At 37.2% G+C, this 21,215-nt stretch overlaps 3 protein-coding genes across 5 annotated transcripts; 2 read left to right on the top strand and 1 right to left on the bottom strand.

Annotated features, from left to right (window-relative positions):
* Positions 1 to 1,408: 1,408 nt before the first annotated feature.
* On the top strand, positions 1,409 to 7,907 carry LOC132166999 (calcium-dependent protein kinase 26-like). 3 transcript variants are annotated; one of them, XM_059577887.1, is made up of 8 exons: positions 1,409 to 1,549; positions 1,899 to 4,022; positions 4,404 to 4,547; positions 4,648 to 4,794; positions 5,285 to 5,400; positions 5,636 to 5,803; positions 6,877 to 7,110; positions 7,412 to 7,907. In XM_059577887.1, the coding sequence occupies exons 2-8, from the start codon at positions 3,224 to 3,226 to the stop codon at positions 7,535 to 7,537; spliced, it is 1,734 nt and encodes a 577-aa protein (XP_059433870.1). In that variant the 5' UTR covers positions 1,409 to 1,549; positions 1,899 to 3,223; the 3' UTR covers positions 7,538 to 7,907. The 3 variants fall into 3 exon arrangements, with proteins under 3 accessions (XP_059433870.1, XP_059433868.1, XP_059433869.1); XM_059577885.1 differs by having other exon boundaries at positions 4,642 to 4,794; XM_059577886.1 differs by lacking the exon at positions 1,409 to 1,549 and adding an exon at positions 1,672 to 1,713 and having other exon boundaries at positions 4,642 to 4,794.
* A 3,176-nt stretch (positions 7,908 to 11,083) lies between these two features.
* LOC132167623 (uncharacterized) lies at positions 11,084 to 12,148 on the bottom strand. The gene has a single exon (XM_059578631.1). It carries the CDS (start codon positions 11,985 to 11,987, stop codon positions 11,493 to 11,495), a length of 495 nt encoding a protein of 164 aa, XP_059434614.1. The 5' UTR covers positions 11,988 to 12,148; the 3' UTR covers positions 11,084 to 11,492.
* A 6,160-nt stretch (positions 12,149 to 18,308) lies between these two features.
* Positions 18,309 to 19,078, top strand: LOC132169342 (CMP-sialic acid transporter 4-like). Its single transcript, XM_059580395.1, has 4 exons — positions 18,309 to 18,381; positions 18,493 to 18,593; positions 18,708 to 18,819; positions 18,983 to 19,078. The coding sequence occupies exons 1-4, from the start codon at positions 18,355 to 18,357 to the stop codon at positions 19,076 to 19,078; spliced, it is 336 nt and encodes a 111-aa protein (XP_059436378.1). The 5' UTR covers positions 18,309 to 18,354.
* The last annotated feature ends 2,137 nt before the right edge of the window (positions 19,079 to 21,215 follow it).

The following is a 21,215-nucleotide window of genomic DNA, read 5'->3' as shown; positions in this document are numbered from 1 at the left end:
GTGGTTATACGAAGTGATTCTGCTTTAAAATAATTCTCAGTCATTAAAAAAAAGAGTAAGTCAACATACTCTCTTCAAACTACAACTCAATTGACAATATTCTCCACAAACTTTCAATTGTGACAATGTCCTCCCAAACTATCAAAACATTGTTAATATTCCCCCAAGACTAGCAAAAAGATAAAAATGCTCCTATAGATTTCACAATAAGACAAAAATACTCCTATAAATTCGAAAGAAATAATAATTTTTTATTTTAAATTAAAAACAAAACAAAAATATATTTTCATTTAAAAAAATGTTTTTTTTTATTTTATTTAAAAAAAAAAGAAATTTTTTATTTTTTATTTTTAATAAGAAAATTTTGTAGTTTTTTTTTTTTTTAAAAAAAAAAAAAAAGATATTTTTTTATTTTTTTAAACGATTTTTTATTTTTTATTTTTTGTAGTTTTAGGTTTTTTCTAAAAGTTTTAGTACTTTTTTGTTTTTATTTTACTAGGGGTAGTTTTGTCATTGGGGAAACATTGACAATGCTTTGGTAATTTAAGAAAACATTGTCACAATTGAAAGTTTAGGGAGACATTATCAATTAAATGGTAATTTGAAGGATATGTGAACTTTCCCCTTAAAAAAATATATATACAAATTCAATTTTCTTTGGGCTATGTTCTTGTAATTCTCTCTTTTCCTCCATTTTGAACCCTTTGTTTATAGCACCCCTCTCTCTTTCTCCTTCCCTTATTTCACTTCCAAAAAAAAAACTTTTAAAAACTTTTTTCATTTCTCACAAATATCAATATCTTATTTTTACATTTATATCAGTCAATAACTTTTATTATTATTTAAATAATAACAAAAACAAAACACACCCATGTCATTAGGCCTTGTTCGGTAAAAGGGTTAGAGTTGGCCTAGACACTATTTATCACCATTTCCCAAAAAAATTAACATTAAAATATTCTAACTTTTTCACCTTTTATATTAAATCATTCACTTTTTATTATTATTCAAATAAAAAAATTACTACAAAACAAAATTTTTTCACTTTTCATTTTTTTTTTATACTAAATATTCTTTTTTTTTTTTTACATCAATCTACATTAATTACATTGTCTAAACTAACCCATTTACCAAACATCACCCTAGAAGAGGCGGCTGCTTATACTGTATTAAAACCTACGAGAAATGCGCGTTAGCAGAAAATTGGATTTGGGCCACCCTTGAAGTTTCTTAATTACCACGCACTCGCAGGATTGAAGGCCTTGAAGCCACATTCTCCCACCCACATACAACCCCGCACACCTCTAGTTTCACGCGCTATTATTCTTCGTGTAAGAGAGACAATAGTGGATATTAACGGCGGCGACATCATAAAATAACAACAAAACCCAAAGTAAATAAATAAAAATCGAAGAAGAAGAAGAAGAAGAGTAGCCGTTGAAAATGGAAGTTTATTAGATCAATTATTTTTCTTCAAGTCTCCATTGAACATCTCCATCTTTGAGCTACGTGGACTCTGTTTCCCTGCTCTCTCATTTTCACCTACTGGGTACTAGTTCCGTCCCTCTCCCTCCTTAACTTTTATGCATGTTTTGTTGTTTACGTGTTCGTCGTGTTGACTTTTTCATTTCTTCTGTAATTTTTTTCATTTTTCTGTTTCAAAATTTGATCCTTGGATATTCAGCTAGCAGGGTGATCAATGAATTCCTATGGGTCTGTTTCTTTTGTATTTTTCCTTGGAAAAAGATTTTGGTCTTTTGTTTGATCTTTGTCACCAACAAAATAACGCCGCGTTCATTTTGATTTAGTGTTTGTGTTTTACTGCATATTTGTTGTGTTCATATTTTTCAAGCTTCTTTATTTAGGATTAGGGGCTGATAAGTCTGTGATTTTGTCAGTGAATGGGGAGATACTTGTTGTGCAAAAGGCGGTGAAAATCAGCGCAGGCGACTTGCGAGTTGTTTGGTGGGCATCCTTAATCTTCCAAAAGGAAAGTTTTATTTAGGATTAGGGGCTGGTTGAGTCTTTGATTTTGTCAGTGAACGAAGAGGTTCTTGATTGTTCAATAGGCGGCGAAAGTTGGTGTGGGCGAATTTGTTTGGTGGGCATCCTTGAATCTTCCAAAGGGAAATTTTTATGTAGGATTAGGAGCTGGTTGAGTCTTTGATTTTGTCAGTGAATGAAGAGGTTCTTGATTGTGCAATAGGCGGTTAAAGTCAGCGTGGGCGAATTGTGGATTGTTTCGTGGGCATCCTTGAATCTTCCAAAAGGAAAATTTTATTTAGGATTAGGGGCTGGTTGAGTCTTTGATTTTGTCCGTGAACGAAGAGGTTCTTGATTGTGCAATTGGCGGTTAAAGTCGGTGTGGGCGAATTGTGGGTTGTTTGGTAGGCATCCTTGAATCTTCCAAAGGGAAATTTTTATTTAGGATTAGGGGCTGGTTGAGTCTTTGATTTTGTCAGTGAACGAAGCGGTTCTTGATTGTGCATCTTGATTGTGCAATAGGCGGTTAAAGTCGGCTGGGCGAATTGTGGGTTGTTTGGTGGGCATCCTTGAATCTTCCAAAGGGAAATTTTTATTTAGGATTAGGAGTTGGTTGAGTCTTTGATTTTGTCAGTGAACAAAGATGTTCTTGATTGTGCAGTAGGCGGTTAAAGTCGGTGTGGGCGAATTGTGGGTTGTTTGGTGGGCATCCTTGAATCTTCCAAAGGGAAATTATTATTTAGGATTAGAGGCTGGTTGAGTCTTTGATTTTGTCAGTGAACGAAGCGGTTCTTGAATGTGCAATAGGCAGTTAAAGTCGGCTGGGCGAATTGTGGGTTGTTTGGTGGGCATCCTTGAATCTTCCAAAGGGAAATTTTTATTTAGGATTAGGAGTTGGTTGAGTTTTGATTTTGTCAGTGAACGAAGATGTTCTTGATCGTGCAATAGGCGGTTAAAGTCTGCCTGGGCGAATTGTGGGTTGTTGGGTGGGTGTCCTTGAATCTTCCAAAGGGAAATTTTTATTTAGGATTAGGGGCTGAGGTTCTTCATTGCGCAATAGGCGGTTAAAGTTGGCGTGAGCGAATTGTGGATTGTTTTGTGGGCATCCTTGAATCTTCCAAAAGGAAAATTTTATTTAGGATTAGGAGCTGGTTGAGTCTCTGAATTTCTCAGTGAATGAAGAGATTATTGATTGTGCAATAGGCAATTAAGTGAGCGTGGGTTAATTGTGGGTTGTTTCATGGGCATCCTTGAATCTTCCAAAAGTAGATCTTTTCGGCTCAACTACTCTGTTTCTGACCACTCCAGTTCTAGCTTGAATTCCCAGCAGCTCATTGCCGCAGAGATCTCCAAAGAAAACCCCAAAGATGAAAACGTTCCTCACCTTTCTGACCAATCCAGTTCCAGCTTGAATTCTCAAGAGCTCATTGCCCCAGAGATCTCCAAAGAAAACCCCAAAGATGAAAACTTACCTGCCATTAATCCCCCCAAGAAAGAGGCCATCGTGAGCCGTGGAATTAATAACAAAGCTTATCATGTCTTGGGACATAAGACCGCTAACTTCCGTAAGCTGTACGTGTTGGGTCGTGAATTACGACGGGAACTGCGTGGGAGTACTTATTTATGCATGGAGATTGCCACGGAGATTAAGTATGCCTGTAAGTTTATCTCAAAGAAGAAGTTGAATTCTGAGGAGGAAGTGGAGGACGTTAGGAGGGAGATTCAGATACTGCACCATTTAGCAGGTCACAAGAATATTGTGACCATCAAGGCTGCTTATGAGGATCCCTCGTATGTGTATATTGTGATGGAGCTTTGTGAAGGTGGTGAATTGTTTGAACGGATCAACCAGAGGAGACGTTACAGTGAGAGAGAGGCTGCTGAATTAACAAAGATCATTGTAGGGGTTGTTGAGTATTGCCACTTGCTCGGGGTTATGCATAGAGATCTAAAGCCTGAGAACTTCTTGTTGCTTGACAAAGATGATGATTTCTCTCTCAAAGCTGTTGATTTTGGGCTCGCTGTTTTCTTTGAACCAGGTAACTTAACAAGCGCCTGTACTTGTTTCTCTTTTAATTTGGATTTTTTAGATGAACTGGTTGCAAGTTAAGAAGTTAAAGCACCTGAATTAGTGCCTCTGTAATTAATTTGTTTGTTTTTTGAAATTATTCTGGTCCTAATGTTTTACCTTAAATGCAATGAAGCATTTGTACATTTTAAGGTTCTATGTTTATGTGCATACCTATCTGGTAAATGTGAACAAAATGTGGAGACGTATTTTATAATAAATAACTTGCAAGATAATTTTTTCAATTTTGTGAAGTTAATGCTGTTGCTTTTAGATAATTATTAAAGAGCTAGAATACATTTCTTGAGGTGTAAAGGGAGATACTAAAACTTTATTTGGCTTGCTACTTCAGGCCAAGTTTTCACTGATATGGCTGGAAGCGGACATTACATGGCTCCCGAGGTAATCGACAGGCGGTATGGGCCAGAAGCAGAGGTATGGACAGCAGGGGCCATACTATATAAATTGCTAAGTGGTGTGCCTCCACTTTGGACAGGTATCTATGATTTGGTATGCTTTTGCAAATTTGCAATGAATAAAATTTCCATTGTGTGTGCTTGTGCTGAAAGCTTTACATGCTAACAATTCAGAAACAGAACAGGGAGTATTTGATGCAGTGTTGAAGGGACATATTGACTTTGAATCAGACCCATGGCCCCAAATATCTGGCAGTGCAAAGCACCTAATCCGGAAAATGCTATGTTCTCAGCCTTCAGAACGTTTGACTGCTCATGAAGTTTTATGTATGTTTGAAACCCTTTCTGTCATTTTCATCATGATCTTATGCAATTATTTGAACCATCTAATGTAGACTGAAAGAATTAAACTGCTCTTTTTTTCCTTTGTTGATGTTCATTTTCCATGTTGCTATTACTGCATGCACGAGTAATAGACATTGCAATCATTTTGTAGAACTTGTATAAGCTGCCAAGGCACTACATTGTAGGTGTTTTCCGGTGTTACGAAAACTTAAGACTTTGCAAATAGATTTTCAGGTTGATCTATTATGCACTCAATGTTACTTAGCTTATAATGCTACGTTATATTCTCCTTTTAAATAGGGATTTGTAATATGTTTCTTTCATCAGAGTTCTGTTAGTTTTGGAAATTAGAATAATAAAAAAAACTTCTCAAGTGAGAATTTACCATACTTGTTACTGTAGCTTGTTACCTTGTTATTTGAACAAATTTCAAGATCGAATTGAGATTTATCTTTCTTAGTTGTTTGTTTAGGCCATCCTTGGATACGTCAAAATGGAGTTGCTCCTGATACAGCACCGGATCCAGCTGTACTTTCTCGTTTAAAACAGTTCTCTGCAATGAATAAGTTTAAGAAGAAAGCTTTACGGGTAAGTACTGGTGCATGGCATAGAGAGAGAGAGAGAGAGAGAGAATGTGTGCGTGTGTGTGCGTGTATTATGAGTTTGAATAAACGTTTGGATGCAGCATTGCACTCTATATCAGTTTGGTTGTTTATTTTAGAAGCATACTGATGTTTGATGTTGACTTTTGCTATGCTTCTTTTAATAGCAGATTTAGTATTCATATTGATGGAACTCCTATGTCTCTGTTTTGTGCTATTAGGTAATAGCTGAAAGCCTTTCTGAGGAAGAGATTGCTGGTTTGAGAGAGATGTTTAAGGTGATGGATACTGATAACAGTGGTGCAATTACGTATTATGAACTGAAAGCTGGTTTGCAAAGATATGGCTCTGTCTTGAAGGATACAGAAATACTTGGTCTTTTGGAAGCCGTAAGACGTTTGTTTCATAGCTAGTACTTGATTTGTCGGTGTTTATTGTGTAGTTCCATCATCATCTAATTCTTTCTGTTCATTTTCTTTGTCTTCCTCTTCACCATCATTTTCTTTTTCTTTTTCTTTCAATTGGCTATTCTATGTTCATTATAACGTGAATGCTTGTTTGCTATCATTTCATTTGAGTTCAGATATATTGCATGTGGCTGAATTTAGGATATATTGGGATCCACATTAATTCTGTGTTTTCGATTATCAAAATACGTAGTTTATATTGATAATTAAGTTTGTGATGTCATGTTATATTAGGAACTTGGAAAATAAAAACTTGGGTAAAGTTGATCCTGAAATGAAATTCCTTTATTTGTCACGCTCTACTTTAATATGGTTGGGTTTTCTGAAGGTGAAGGTTTGTGTATCGTATACTCTGTGACAACATTCTATATGAAGATTTTTATATTAGAAAAATTAATGGCAAAATGGAGGATTTTTTCCCATCCGCTTTGTAAGATAGTTGTCGGAGTATTGGTCCATTTTTCATTCAAAGGTTAGCATATTTGTTTCTCCTTTTGAGGAAATGTGTTGTCAATGAGGAAGTTGGGATCATGGGAAAATTATTTGTCATACTTGGTGCTCCTTTTGGTTTGGAATTTGCATATTCATAAGCTAATATGTCTGCATTGTTTGTAACGCTTTTTGGGAAATTAAGAAGTTTTGTTGTCTCTTCCTTTATCATAATAGAAAATTGGTGGACATTGGACTTCATTATCCTTTATGCTACAAGAATCCCTTAATTACCCCTTTTCAAGGATAATTGAAGTTTCATATGGGGTTGCCGCTCATAGCCTTGTTTGTTGGGTTCATTACATTCTGTTTATCTGAGCAATTTTAATTGTGTTCCTGCTGATTTAGGCAACAGTTGGACTATCAACTATGGTCCCATAATTCTTTTAATTTATCATTTAAGTTTAATATGGGGTTGTCATTGCCATATTGGACTATCTTGCTCACGATGTTATTTCGTGAATTCAATATGTTCTGTTTACCTGAGCCATTGTAGCTATGTGCAGGCTGATGTGGACTATAGTGGCACTATCGAATATGGGGAATTTATAGCTGCAACAATTAATCTTAACAAACTAGAATGTGAGGAAAATCTCATTGCAGCATTTCAATACTTCGACAAGGATGGAAATGGTTACATCACAGTTGATGAGCTCCAGCAAGCTTGTCCAGAACATAACATGACTGTCGCTTATCTTGAGCATATTGAAGATATAATCAGAGATGTTGATCAAGATAATGTAAGTCATCTGAATTTGTTTCTCTTAATCAGAGAACTTTATGTCAACAAACGTTTATGCACTCTAATATAATTCTCTTTGAATGATTTTTAAACTTGAACCAATAAGTTTTGAATGGCCTGTCAAAGCTTTTAAATTTGTATTTCCTTTTACTTGTCTGCGTGATTGGATTCTTTCCATATATGCAATTGAATTTCTCTCTCTCTCTCTCTCTCTCTCTCATTTTTACCATTTTGCATTAAGAGTTAGCTTGCATCTGGATTCCAATCTCAGATGTTCTGATGTATATTTGTTGTTTTAGGATGGAAGGATCAATTATGGTGAATTTGTTGCTTTGATGCGAAAGGGTAATGTTGATATTGGAAGACGAAACACGCAAAACAGACTGAAATTGGGTTCAATTTGGATTGTATTGCCGCTTTCATGATTTCCTTCAACAAGGGGGCGCAAAAGCTTTCTTGATTTACATCCAAAAGACTTGTTTATTTCTGTTGTGTCTAAACTTGTTTTCCTGTATATTGACTTGGCACGTTGGCTGGCTGTACAGCAAAGGCAGAAGAAAATTAGTGATGAAGCTTTGAGAAACAATTTCAATTCCTTGGCTCGAAAACCATATCTTGTGTTACAGAAGATTTGGGCCCCGGAGGTTCTGTGCTTGAGCATTTACTAGAGGGATGCATTTATGGTGCTGTGTGACTGATCAAGAAAATATTTGTAAGCTTTGTACACTTAATATGGAATAGGATCGGAGCCATTTCATGGTTAAGATTTAATGTTCTATTTAATAGTGTGGATGCGCAACGCGATAAATATGTTGGCATGTTATTCAAAATATTTATCTGATGTGATATTATTTACATCGTTAAATACAATAACATTAAATCATGACCATGAAATGACTCTTCTCAATTTCAAGTGAAAAGTTTAGAGTGGAAGGTTTTACAGCTTTTCAATTTAATTAATTATTGGTGTTTTCATGTGGGGGTTTCTGTTTATATGTGAAAGAAGAGGGATTTGATTCATGGATAATGTCTCTCCATAATTCAGGCTTAGCTTTGATTTTGAGGATGTAAGTTAATGTCTCCTGGATCAGGATGTAGTCTAGAGCAAACTGAGGGGCCTATTTGGATTGATAAGATTAGACTTGAGAGGTGGTGGAAAAGAAAAATTGACCCTTTCATCACAGCAGAATTTTGTAGAGAAATAGCAGAATATATATGTGCAGATGGGCTGTGGTATTTATCCTTACACTTTACAATCAAGTAACATGGAAGGCAATAAGATACACTTTCATCACAACTTTCTCTGATGTGTATGATTGAATCTCATTGGCATTTTTATCATTTGGTAGATCTAAGTCCATTGCCTATTTCGGGTTCACTAAGAGCTTTGGCAACCACCGTAGGAGGTGTCAATGATGTAGGTACTTTAAAAAACGAGATAGAATAAAATTGATTCTTTTCATAGTTTTTTTTTTTTAATGCATTGTTGAGCTATAGTGCTCAACAAATTTCTGAGCACTGTAAGAGCTAGCCAATTCCTTGGCCAAAGTAACTTGCCGAATGAGGACGTGTTTTTGTTATATTTTGGCTAGCCCAATGTGAACTCTTTAACTAACCAAGGAATTCTCTATTATATTTCTGGCCATGGAATTCTCTACTGTTCATCCAATCCATGCTTATCATCTGCTTTGGGGTGAAAGAGCAAGAAACAATCTGTCAAGTTATTAAAACAACAGTATCTGAATGAGTCTTCCAATGGACCAACACATGAGGTTTCTTGGATCCTCTTCATTATTTGCCAAATGACCAATTTTGTAAAAACAGTTCAAGCTTCTTTCTAGTAGTGAACTCATTAGCCACCCACATTCTCTACAATGGAGGCTCTGTTCTGGGATATTATGATGCTATTAGCAGCTAATCCCAATGCACATTTTTCACACTCTTCCTCTCAGAGCCACCACCAACCAAACTAGGAATTGTAGGGGATGAGAGGGAAAGAGTGTTTGGGAGGGATAATGAAAGAGACGAAAGAATATTCCTTTAGCCACATGAGAGAATCAAGGAGCACTCCAAATGGCGGGGTATGTTTGGTAAAGAGTTTTGGGAGGAGAAACGAGGAATCCAATGTTTGATGTGACATAAAGGTGAAATGAGTTTTGAATTTTTTGTGAGAGATAAGTAAAGAAAATTGTTTGGTAATGTGAAGAAAAGAGTTTTGACTTTTTTTTTTTTTTTTTGAAAGAAATGAGAAAAATCTTTGCCAAACATTATTTTTGTCGGTCCTGTTTGGTATAAGCAATGTATATGATTAGGGGGTGAATTTTTGTTTTTGTTTTGTACGCTTTTTTAACAAATGATAGAAAATCCCTTTTTCCCATAAATTAAATTCTCTATTTGCCATGGTTTGAAGGGAAAAACACAAACATTACATTTATGAAAAATCAAACCATCTGTTATTATTTTTATTTTCTTAATCTAATCAAGATTTTGTCAAGTAAGTTGAACATTCATTATAATTTTCTTTCCAATACATATTGCAACCTTGATCCATAGATCCTTCTGCTTATGGGTATGGTACTATGGCTTAGAATGAAAAGAATAGAACTATAATGAGGATGACCTAGGTTTAGAACTAGAATAGCAATTAATAATAATTAATTATTGTATGGCCAACCAAATGACTGAGTAGGAGAGGAGAGTGTGGAGAAATGAGTTATTATTTTGCAATATAATTTTACTACTATTGACAATACGATGGAAATTCATATGCATCTCACATGACTTGATCTATAAGTGACTCGATCCGTAAGTTAAATAATAATATTTGTATTTGAATAATGTTAGAATAACAAGTGGTTTACAACTTTTTTACAACTCGTTGACACGTGTTAGCATATAGTTAAAAATTGTTAACAAATTTTTTAATGAATCACATGTTAAGTAAAATGAAGAGCCCATGTTCCCAAATTTCAGCAACTCTTTTCAGATTCCCATGTTTCAAGAAATGAAAGAAAATGACTAGTAGGGGCTAGTTTCCAAATTTCACCTATCCACTTGTCCTTTTCCCTTCAAACTTTGTCATATATCCCAAGAGAAATGCAGCTAAATCTCCATCCTACCCCTCACCCATTGAAAACAACCTTTTTTTTCTCCACATTTGTTGGTCACGAAATGAGAACATGTGCCTCTAAATTATGGTCAAAACGGACCTATATATATATATATATATATATATATATATATATATATAATCTAATCATGTTGTAGTCCCTTTTGTTGTTTGGAAAAGAATACTGGTGACTCATCTCATCGCACCGACACTTTTCTCCCACATCGAGGAGATGCTGCTTTATATGCAATCCATCTAGGAAGAATATAAGGGCCATCCATCTCCTGTGGCTGTGGCTCGATCTGGATCCGAGCTGTCAGACAAAGTACCTGCAGCTGGCTACTACTTGGGAACTTTTGGCTGAGCTGTTCTTCCATGTTCAATCCTTGCTGGCAATGATTGGTACACCACTCCACCACATGTCACCGACGGTGCAATCCAGATTGCAAAGCAGCGTTCTTGTTTAGAATGTGAAAGTAATTGAAACCAACAAAACTTTGTGTCTCAAGGCAATATGTGGTGCTGATTTTGTTGACATCCACGTGTTATAAATAACTTCTCATATCATGAACGTAAAAAACACAAAAAGAAAACACCACTTAAAATAAATTATGTTAGCCGGTACGATGAATAAGATAAATTTACTCTTAAGTTTCGTGCATTTGAAGCTCCATTGATTTTCATCAATATTTAACACTCTCCAAGTACATACTTTTAATTTTATAAGTTAACGAGTTATAAAAGAGTAGTAGGTGTAACGCTTTCTTATATGAAAACGGGAAATTGATGGAATACAATAAATGTAAGTTGGAAGAAAGAACAACTAATAAATTGTACATTACATAACGGAGGAGTAATATAGTCGTACAATGAAATAATCAAACCAATAAAAAAAATAACAACCATATTTACTAACAACATGCTGTGTGATGATGGTAATTACGTTCAACCCCCCTGCCTGCAATTTCCCAAATCCGTGGCTTGAAGCTTTAATATGGACAACAATGGTGGTGCAATTTGCAGGGCAGTTTTACCAAAGAACAGAGACGGTGCTTCTAAACCGCCTTCCAGAACAATCCCACGTAATACAACGTTGATCTGTCTAATTACAGCCAAGTAAAATGTTCATGGATGAACATTGACATCAAAAGGAAGTAGAAAAAAGAAAAAGTAAAGTAGAACAAAAGGGATACAAAATTCTAGTCTTGATCTGGATCTTGAACCTTATTGAATCAGAGCCATATATCACGCTGACTGATGATGTTTTTTTCTCAGCCGTGGGATCTCGCATTAAGTCCATCGTCAAAATTCTTGGAGTAGTTGTAGGAATCATACCTGTAGGTTTGAGGGAGGCCGACATGGTCGGAGCCGACGAGCTTTCTGATCTCAGACCTGACCTTGTAGAAAACATGTCTCCAGCTTCCTCTGTATTGGGAACCGAGCATCTTGGTTTCTTCCTCGTTCATTTCCAGATCTGTAGCGAAAATGGGTTTTCTGGAGAGAATCCAAGACCAACCCCAGTCCCACCATTTCCTTATGGAGCCGCCGGCGTATTCTCCCATGGATGACACAGACTTGGACCTGCGGAGTGCCCATGAAGCTGCAGGGGAAGCCATGGGCTGGATCTTGAGGGAGAGAGAGGAGAGCCTTCTGCGTAGGCCTTGTTCTTTGGAGTCATCGGCTTGCGAGACGGGGAGTGCTGCTTGGGTTGTGGGCATGGCGGGTATATAGCTTCCCTTCTGAAAGCTGTGGATAATGGATTTCATGATGGCACTCGAAGAAGAAGAAGAAGAAGAAGAGGAGGAAGAAAAAGAAAGGAAATGTTGGTCGTGGGGGGTGGTGGTGGTGGTGGTGTCAATGTTGAGAGGAAGAGTGTTGAATGGGAGAAAGCAAAGGAGGTGAAATGTAGCGTTCAGAGGGCTATCACAGGCTGTTTTATTCCTTTTTTTTTTGTGGGGGGTTGGATGCTCTGGTGTTATGGTGGTGCGGTCCCATGACAGAACTCTAACAAGCATATTTACAACATTAATTTCTCCTTCCTGGTTGGGGACTTTCTCGTCAATCAATTTTCATCTTGAAAAAACTAATATAATAATAATTATTAGAGTGATAATTTGAGGTGTGGGTCAAAATTTATATATATATTGATATGTCCACGCAAGATTGAAGAGGGAATTTTAAGGCGTGATCCCTAATCAATTGAATTATCTCTTAGAGATGGATCAATCATTATTGAGGTCATTTTTACCTGTATAAACAAATGTGGCTCCTTTGTTATATATATTGTGCAAAGCTGCAAACAAGACATTGTGGGATTTTGTAGAAAATTAGAATTACTTTCTTCTCTTTTAATTAGAAGTGGAGATTCTCCCTTTTCTTTTTCGTCCTATTTCCTCGGGTGGATTGGTGTAGTAACCTAAATAATTAATTAGGCTTAAGACAGTTTAATTAGAAGCTTAATCGGACTTTTGGTCACTAGGGACACCTGGATGAGCATTTTTGGAATTTTTGGATCTCTGAGCTACTATAAACGAACGCTCATGTGGGGACCAGGTCGAGCGCTCGTTGATCTTTTGTTGACCGTTGATTTTTATCCGCGCGTGCCACCTGCCACCTGACCCCTCTGAGCAACAGTACACGAGCACTCGCTCCCTATAGTACCACGAGCGCTCGCCCCTTTTTTGTTATTCACCATTTTGCCCTTAGACTCATTCCCTATAAATACCCCTCCACCCCATTCGATTTTCTCCACTCCAGAAGCTTGTGGAAACTCTATCATTTTGATTTTGTGAGAGTGATGAGATTCTATGAGTGTTGGTGGAGTAGTTTACTTGGAGGACTTGCTCGATTGAGGTAATTCTTACCATTTTCTTTGAGTTTCATTTTAATAGCTTAGATGTTGTAAGCTTTAATGTTGGTTAGCGTTTCCTCTTGCTTAGATTTAATCTTATTGTTTACAAATGTTGTTATGCTTAGAATAGTGTTAGATAGCCTTTTGATAGTATAAGAGACCGTTAGAAAGCTCAGGAAATAAGTGGGTCAAATGAGGTTTCCACCTGAACCTCACTAGACGAACGCTTGTCCCTAGGTCGAGCGCTCACCCAGGGACGTTCATGAAATGGCCTTTTTTGGCTAAGCACCCAACGCCCCCTATTTTCAAGCTAGGGTTTGTTTTAGCAAACTTAGGACTAATGAGAGGATTTTTCTCAGATTTGGAGAACTCGAACTTGTTGGAGGATTACTCAAAGACTTTAATCGACCAAAGTGAGTTTTAACTCACATAATGCTCGCCATTTATTTTTCTATATTTGCACGTCTATTTTGCGTACCAAAACATGCATATTTACAATTCTCACGGAAATATATTTTCTGCTGCACATGAACTCTATCATTTGTGAAAAATGTTGTACTTAACATGTTAACGAAAGTGAGACTTATAAAAGCATATATGTAAAATACAGATAAAATAAATTACATTGTATGACATGATACACCGGTACGTGCAGGATAACGGCCATGGGCTTACTATATATGTTAACTTAATGGTCAAATGTGTGTGTTGTTACATAGGCCTTGGATCCAATGGTTGTTTTGTGACCAGCGCAGCCTTAACGGGCGGTTACTATAGGACGTACATCATTAGAGGTGTGGGCCATCAGAGGTTAGACTCAGTAGTGCTACTAGTGTTATGGACGGGTAACGTACAATATCCAATGCACCGGTGTTGTATTATAGGTCTCTCGGAATAGTGTCAACCCTGCTGAGAATGGATAATATCTCGAGTAGACCATATTGTTGAATTATCATTGTTACTCATGATTATAAGCATGTATCATATATCTATATCACACCTATGAAAAACCATAATGATTAAATTGTTGCATACTTTATCAAATAGAATTCATCACTAAACTAGCATGGATATTATGTGCATTAACATTCACTAAGTCTTGAAACTTACTCATTCGTTTTTATATTTTTCCTCTTCATTACGAATAATTGCGTGATTTAGCTAGCCTAGACGAGGATGCCTTCAGATCCGACATGAGTGATTGCATAGGACTTGATCCGAGTCATTTTTGAGGATATGGACTAAGTCTAATTGAAGTCTATGTGGAATGATGGAGGAAATACCCGAGCAGATATGGTGAAAATTATTATTTCTCTAGCCCTACTTCAGCTTAGGATTTGACATGTTGATCTTTTGTAAGACAATTATCATTTGGGAATGTAATATTTTGTTATGATGATGGTCTAATGATCGATACATTTGATAACTTATTTTTATGATATGAGGTATTATGTTTACTCCGGTGCATCAATATGTGATTATTATATCATTGTTCTCATTTCCTATAGTTTAGAAGTCTTCTACTGAATTCTCTCGTTTAGGAGATGTTATAATCCCTGAGTCTTGTCCCGTTAGGAATAAGGTTAAGAGACGAACCATTATGTCAATTACCAATTAATTGATTTTTCCATCGGGGTCATTACAATTGGAGTGAGAGTCTTAGTATAAAAAGAGTAATAATATTAGTATTCATTTCACCCCAGTGTTCTATTTTAAGTGATTTTTTATATTAGTTTTTTTTTAATGTGATAAATATGTGTAAAAACTAGCATGTTAAACCTTTATTAGTTGTCTTAAAAGTTTAAGTTAATAGTCCCGTAAGAAGTATCTTAATTGGCTGGAGACTACGTCACATGCAGTAGAGGTCACTAGATCTAATCTCATTCTCTCTTTTTCTCCTCTTGTGCGAACATGTTAAAAAAAAAAAAGAAAAAAAAAAGTTTAAGTTAATAATAAAAAATAGTTAATTTAATAATTTAATTAATATTATAATATTTTATTTATGCTTAAACTCTATTTTAATAAGTGATTAGGTCAAACACATTAAAATATTTAATTAAAATAAAAAGTGAATGACAAAAATAAAATTTAATTATATCACAACTAATTTCAAAAACTTAAATAACGTCTCCACTTTCTAATTAAAAACAAATGTCATTTCAGATCATCTTTTTATCATTATGGCGTGTGTGGCACTTGAAACAACAATTTTTGTCTGGCTTTTGAAGTTCTACGTTACAAAATTTTTTTCTCTCCTGGAATTCACTTGCCTCCCCCAATAATTGTTTTAGGCGTCAATCATCATTAGGCACCACATGCCTCCTTTAATTAAGGAGAAAGAAAAGAAAACCACGAGAAATTAGATTCTGAGTATTTCTCATTTCTCATTTCTCATTTCTCGTATACATGTTATAGTGTTTACAAGCCAGGGTGTGAGTGAGTGCGGGACCACCTTTATGTCGGTCACATAAACAACAACATAAAACTCTCTAATGGCTTCCAGTCTTTTCTTTAATGGCCTCGCCGTCACCGCCTCTAAGGTAGATCGTGGTAATTCTATAAAATTAGTTGGTTGGATGGGAGAAGAGCAAAAATATTTAGTTTTGATTTTATCATAATAATTAATATTAATGTCCACGTACGGGTAATTCAGTAGGTTATAATAAATTGGTATTGAAAGCGAGCTCTCTTTGTTTCTTACTTTCAAAATTATTAAAAAGAAAATGAAAGTGACCCAAAACACATGTTGACAAGACATATATATATATATATATTTTGAGTCTATTTTGGATGTATTGTCACAACTAATTTTTAATAATGTCACAGAGGTGTTAAGTGAGCAAAGCCCTCGCGAGAGCTCGAGCTTGGACTCGTTTCATACTCAATCTAATTATTAAGAGCGGCTCGTATAAAGCTCGAATCGGTAGTTATTCACATAATTGCTTATATATATATATATATATATATATATATATATATATATTTTCTAATAGCATCATTTTATAATAAAAGGATGCATATCATCTCTCTTTGAAACTAAGTGCCTTATTGTATTGACTCAGGCTCCTTACTCTACTAGCCAGACTAAGCAAATGCTCATAAACAAGCTAAGTTCGAGTAAAATTTAAACGGGTTGAGCTTAAACAAGGGAAGCTCGTTCAAGCTTGGCTCGTTTGCACCCGTAATAATAGACATAAATTTCCTCCAAATCAGTTTGAAGGAAATATCCTCCATCCTATTTAAAATAGTGACAAGTATCTATAAATATTTAAAACATACACTAAATTCTTAACATCATTAATAGCAATTTACTAACTTAAACTAAATTTTATATGCGTTTTAAATATTTATAGACACTTCGGATCCGGATCCCCTGAAATTTCTAGGGGAATTCCAGATTCTAGAATTTCAGATCCTGGTTAGTCAATTTTCATCCAAAGGCCAGTGTTTCGCCACGTGTCACACTAATAATAAAATAATTTTAAAATTTTAAAAAGAAAATAAAAAAATAAAAAAGTTTATTTTTACCATATAGGGTGGCCGACCATCCCATATTTGCCATGGGGGTGGGCGGCCACCCCCAAAGGCCGGTTGAGGGTGGGTGAAGCCACCCCCATGGATCGGCCACCCCCAGCCGACTTCTTCAGCCATCCCCATGGCAAAAATGGGGTGGCCGGCTACCCCAAACTAATTTATTTTTTTATTATTTTCTATTTTTGTTTAAAAAAATATATTATTTTATTATTAGTGTGACATGTGGCGAAACACTAACCTTATGATGAAATTGAAGGGCCAGGATCTGAAATTCCAGAGGATCCAAATCTAGACACTTGGTTGAAGGATATTTTATTCGAACTGGTTTGGAAGAAATTTATGTCATTTCATAAATGTTGCTCTTTATGACTCAAAGAACATCAATTAACTTGAGGTCTTTTTTGGAAAATATTTTTTTTTGCGGTTTATAAAATGTATTTTTTTTTTATTATTTTCTTTTTAACAATTCTATTTATTCTTTCCTTTCATAAAAAGAGAGCCTCCTTCTTTTCTTTTTTTTTTATTTATTTTTTTTAATTTTTAATTTTTAACAAAACAATATCACAGATACAAAGAAAATTTCTTCCATCAAAACATGATCTATACCTTGTTTAACAGTTTTTTTGCTAGATTCCACATCACGGGTTATACAAGCCAAGGGAAGATGGTGGAATTAGACCCAATTATATGTAATTACGTGATGAACAAGTTAATATCTAACTCTTTGAATGCCACCGTCTCAATCAGTTTTCAGATTCGCAACATATCCTGGCAAATCACATCCCCGTTCACTGCCCGATCTATCAAAACTTTCCCAATTACACAATGATTGCTTCTCTTTTCCAACTCTACTACAAAACGCATTCACAATTGCAATCATCTTTGCTTCCTTTACCATCGATGACAAATTCTTCCACATATTTGATCATTCATCCGTCATCTGTCAATTATTTGCTCTCAAACATGAATAAAAGAGAAAAATAAAAGACTGATCGAAGATCTAAGACTGCTACTTTGAGACTTTAGTGTAAATAAAACCTTATAAATTGACCTAAAGGTAATCGAAACCCCAAAGAACAAACAAAACTTCACCCCATAGATTACCGCAAAAATCAAATCTAGAGATAAGACAAAACAATAACCGCTATATTCAACTGTGCATCACTAATCTCACCATTATGTTTTTCATAATAAGAAAATTGTTCTTCCCTCCCCCTAGAATAATTATCCTAGTTTTTTCTCTCCGGCGGCCATAAAAAGGGTTTTTGGAACAAGAATGGAACACTTTTTTTTTTTTTTTTTTTGGAAAAGAAAAATGCTATATATCGGACAATATTTACCATTGATCCACTAAAGTTGATGTGAGGTGGACCACACCACATCAGCTTTGATAGATGAAATGTGGATATTTGTCCAATATATAATATTTTTCTTGTAAAAATACTGCTTAAAAAAATTTATAAAATATTTTTCGAAAATAGAAAAATTAAAAGTTACATTTTTGTGTATGTGTAGCTGCAAAATAATTTTCTTCTATATCTTGTTATTTTCATATCTACTTTTCAATTTGTTTTTCCTTATGGCCGACATTAAGATTGCAGATCTTGGCCCATGAAACCTCAGCCCAGTACGCACACATCGGCCCATCCAATTTTTGTCCTGTACAGCCATACTGGAAAGCTCAGTCCGTGCGCTCCTATTGCTCAGTCTCTCAGATTCCCACATCGGACAACTGAGACGCCCAAAATATGGAGTACAGAAAAATCAAAGATCAGGTTGAATCTTTTACTTCAATTTAGTTAATTTATAGCACAAATTATTCGAAATCTCCATCCCATCTCCGATTGACGGTGAAATTGGTTGTTTGTATGTGTCAATTTGTGTAGGATAAAGATGGCGATGCTGGTGGAGAAGACATAGAGAGCTCAAGAGGGAAAGCTCATTCAGTGGGTAATGTGGATGTTGAACGCACCAGGTGGAAGCGCAAGTGTGTGAGTTTTTCCTTTATGTTTTTCATTCTGGTTCCAATACGGAGAATAAAGATGGAGAGAGAGGGATGGTAATTCATGTATGTGTATATGGTTTTGGTGTTTGCTTATAGGTCCGCTGTTACGATCGCATTGACTGTTCTTACGAGTTCGCAAGCGATACTTATTGTGTGGTCTAAGAGAGCTGGCAAGTATGAGTATAGTGTTACCACTGCAAATTTTATGGTAAGCAAATACTACACCCCCAAGAAAAAGAAACAAATTTTACTAATTAATAAACGTGTTTTGGATTGTGGGTAGGTCGTTGGTTCAAATCTTACCAATCAAACGGATAGATGTAATGTCGTTTTCTACGAATCAAACACTTTATTTCTCTTTCTTGAATTAGGTGGAGACTTTGAAATGTGCATTATCACTTGCAGCCTTGGCAAGAACCTGGAGAAGTGAAGGTGTTACAGAAGATAACAGGTTTCTCATGTTGTAATTTTGATGTGTTTATCGAGTTTGAACTAGTACTATTGTCACGGGGCTAATTTTTCGCACCAAACCAGCCACGTGATGGCCCTAAGCAACGCACCACACAGCGCCTTAGGCAGCCAACTCACCCTCACCAACTGAGGTTAGTGGAAGCCAAGCACAGCACAAGCACAGCACACTTACTTTTTACGGGAGCAACACCTCCCAACCTTTACAATTCACTCAACGAATCTGTACAAGGACGGACTAGGGTCCACAGCACACTTTGGAGCCCTTAGTCTCAACACCAACTCAGCCCTCAGGCTTACAAGAGATACATGAATGACCCAGCCACCAAGGCTTTACAAGACAACAATGAAACTCTCACACAGCCCACTGTTTCTCACTACAAAGTCAATCAGCACTCCCCCAAGTGTGTGGCCCTCTTCCACAACGCTTGTCTGTTACAAGCAACCAGAGTCTCCCTTCTAGCAGCAAGCAACTTCGGCCTCCAGCAGCACTTCGGCAGTCTCCAGCACTCACAAGCCTTCTCTGCCCTAGGCACTCCTTCAGCTCACTTTGAGCTCTCAAGCTACAGCCAAGCTTTCTCTCTTAGCTTTTCTGTACTCTCCAGCTTCCTGAGACTTCTCAGCCTGCTCCAACAAGCAGCCATGCCTTGCTTAAATAAGCCCCAGCATGGTTCTCAGCTCATGGCAGTGGGCTGCCACCTGGCTCCAGCCCACTGCACCCAATATAGCTACCAACAGACATGCTGCCTCTCTTCAGCATGCCCTGCACCAGCCAACCACGTGTTGCAGGCCCCCTTGGCCCATTTGAATTCGTCCAACCCCTTCAGCTTGTGCACTGCCACAAGGCAGCCAACTTGTAGCCATCAAGAGGAATGGCCTTGCTGCAGTGGGCTGCCACCTGGCTCCAGCCCACTGCCTGTTGCAGCTTCACCATTTCCAGCAAGCAACCAGCCACCTGGACCATGCTCCCTGGTCCATTCGAATTCAGCCAACACCATCAGCTGATACTACTACAAGGCAACTCATTTGTAGCATGCTTTGCTGCAGTGGGCTGCCACCTGGTTGCAGCCCACAGCATGGTGCAACATGGTCTCCTCCAGCAAGCAGCCTGCCACCTGGACCATGCTCCTTGGTCCATTTGAATCCAGCCAACGCCCTTGCTGCCACAAGGCAGCCCTTGCAGCTCTCCTGCAAGCTTCAACTGCACCATTGAGGCCCAGCAAGTTCCCTGCCACTTGTCCAAGTCCTGCAGGCAAGGCAGAACACCACTCTGCCCACTGTAGCAAGCAATGATCAGCCATGGGGCTTGGCCAGCGCCCCACACCATCCCACTGCTACACTCAAGGTCAATCAGCCTCCCAACTCCACTGCAAGGCAATCATAGAACCCTGGCACAGCAGGTCTTCTTGAACAAGGCAAGGGCACCATGTGGCTGTTCCAGCAAGCCACACCATGCTTCAACAGCACCATCACTTGGGCAGGACAGTGCCACGACGTGGCCACTGCCTGCAGGCATTTTCCAGCATAACTCAAAGGCATCTTGGGCGCCATGTGGCCCCTCTCAGCAGCATACTGCACCATGGTCCAGACAGACAAGCATACAAGGGCCTGGGCCACGCCCAGCCCACTCACACAAGCCATCCCAGCAATCCATGCGCCCCACAGCAGCTCTTGGGCCAACAGCAACATGCCCAAGCACCTTGACAGTGCATGGGCCACTCCCTTTGATCCTTTGCAGCAAGCCTTAGCCTTCTCCAAGCAGCATCCTCAACCTAGGCATGCCCCTTCATGCCTTGGCTTAGTGGCCAGCAGGGGTGCAAAGCACTCATGCCCCTGCTGCCACACCACAGCCACATTAGGGCCGTGACACGTGGTCTCTATAATTTTAAAGTTAACTTTCAATATTAAATTCTTGAAATCCTTAAATATGAACCGTTTATTTTAAATTAACAAATTAAAACTTTAAAAACAATAAAGTTAACTAAACTTCATAAGAATTTAATCCATGTATTTCATTGATTTTAAGAAGTCCGAATCTTTATAGAAGTCCCGGACAAGTACTGCTATATACTATTTTTTTATTCTTCTTTCCATCTCTCGAAATTAATAATAATCCATCACAATCTAAAGTAATTT

The sequence above is a fragment of the Corylus avellana genome, chromosome ca1, assembly GCF_901000735.1.
Source record: "Corylus avellana chromosome ca1, CavTom2PMs-1.0".
In the NCBI taxonomy this organism is placed as follows: domain Eukaryota; kingdom Viridiplantae; phylum Streptophyta; class Magnoliopsida; order Fagales; family Betulaceae; genus Corylus; species Corylus avellana.
Note: the sequence above shows the minus strand (reverse complement) of the source record. Positions and strands in the feature narration are given on the sequence as shown.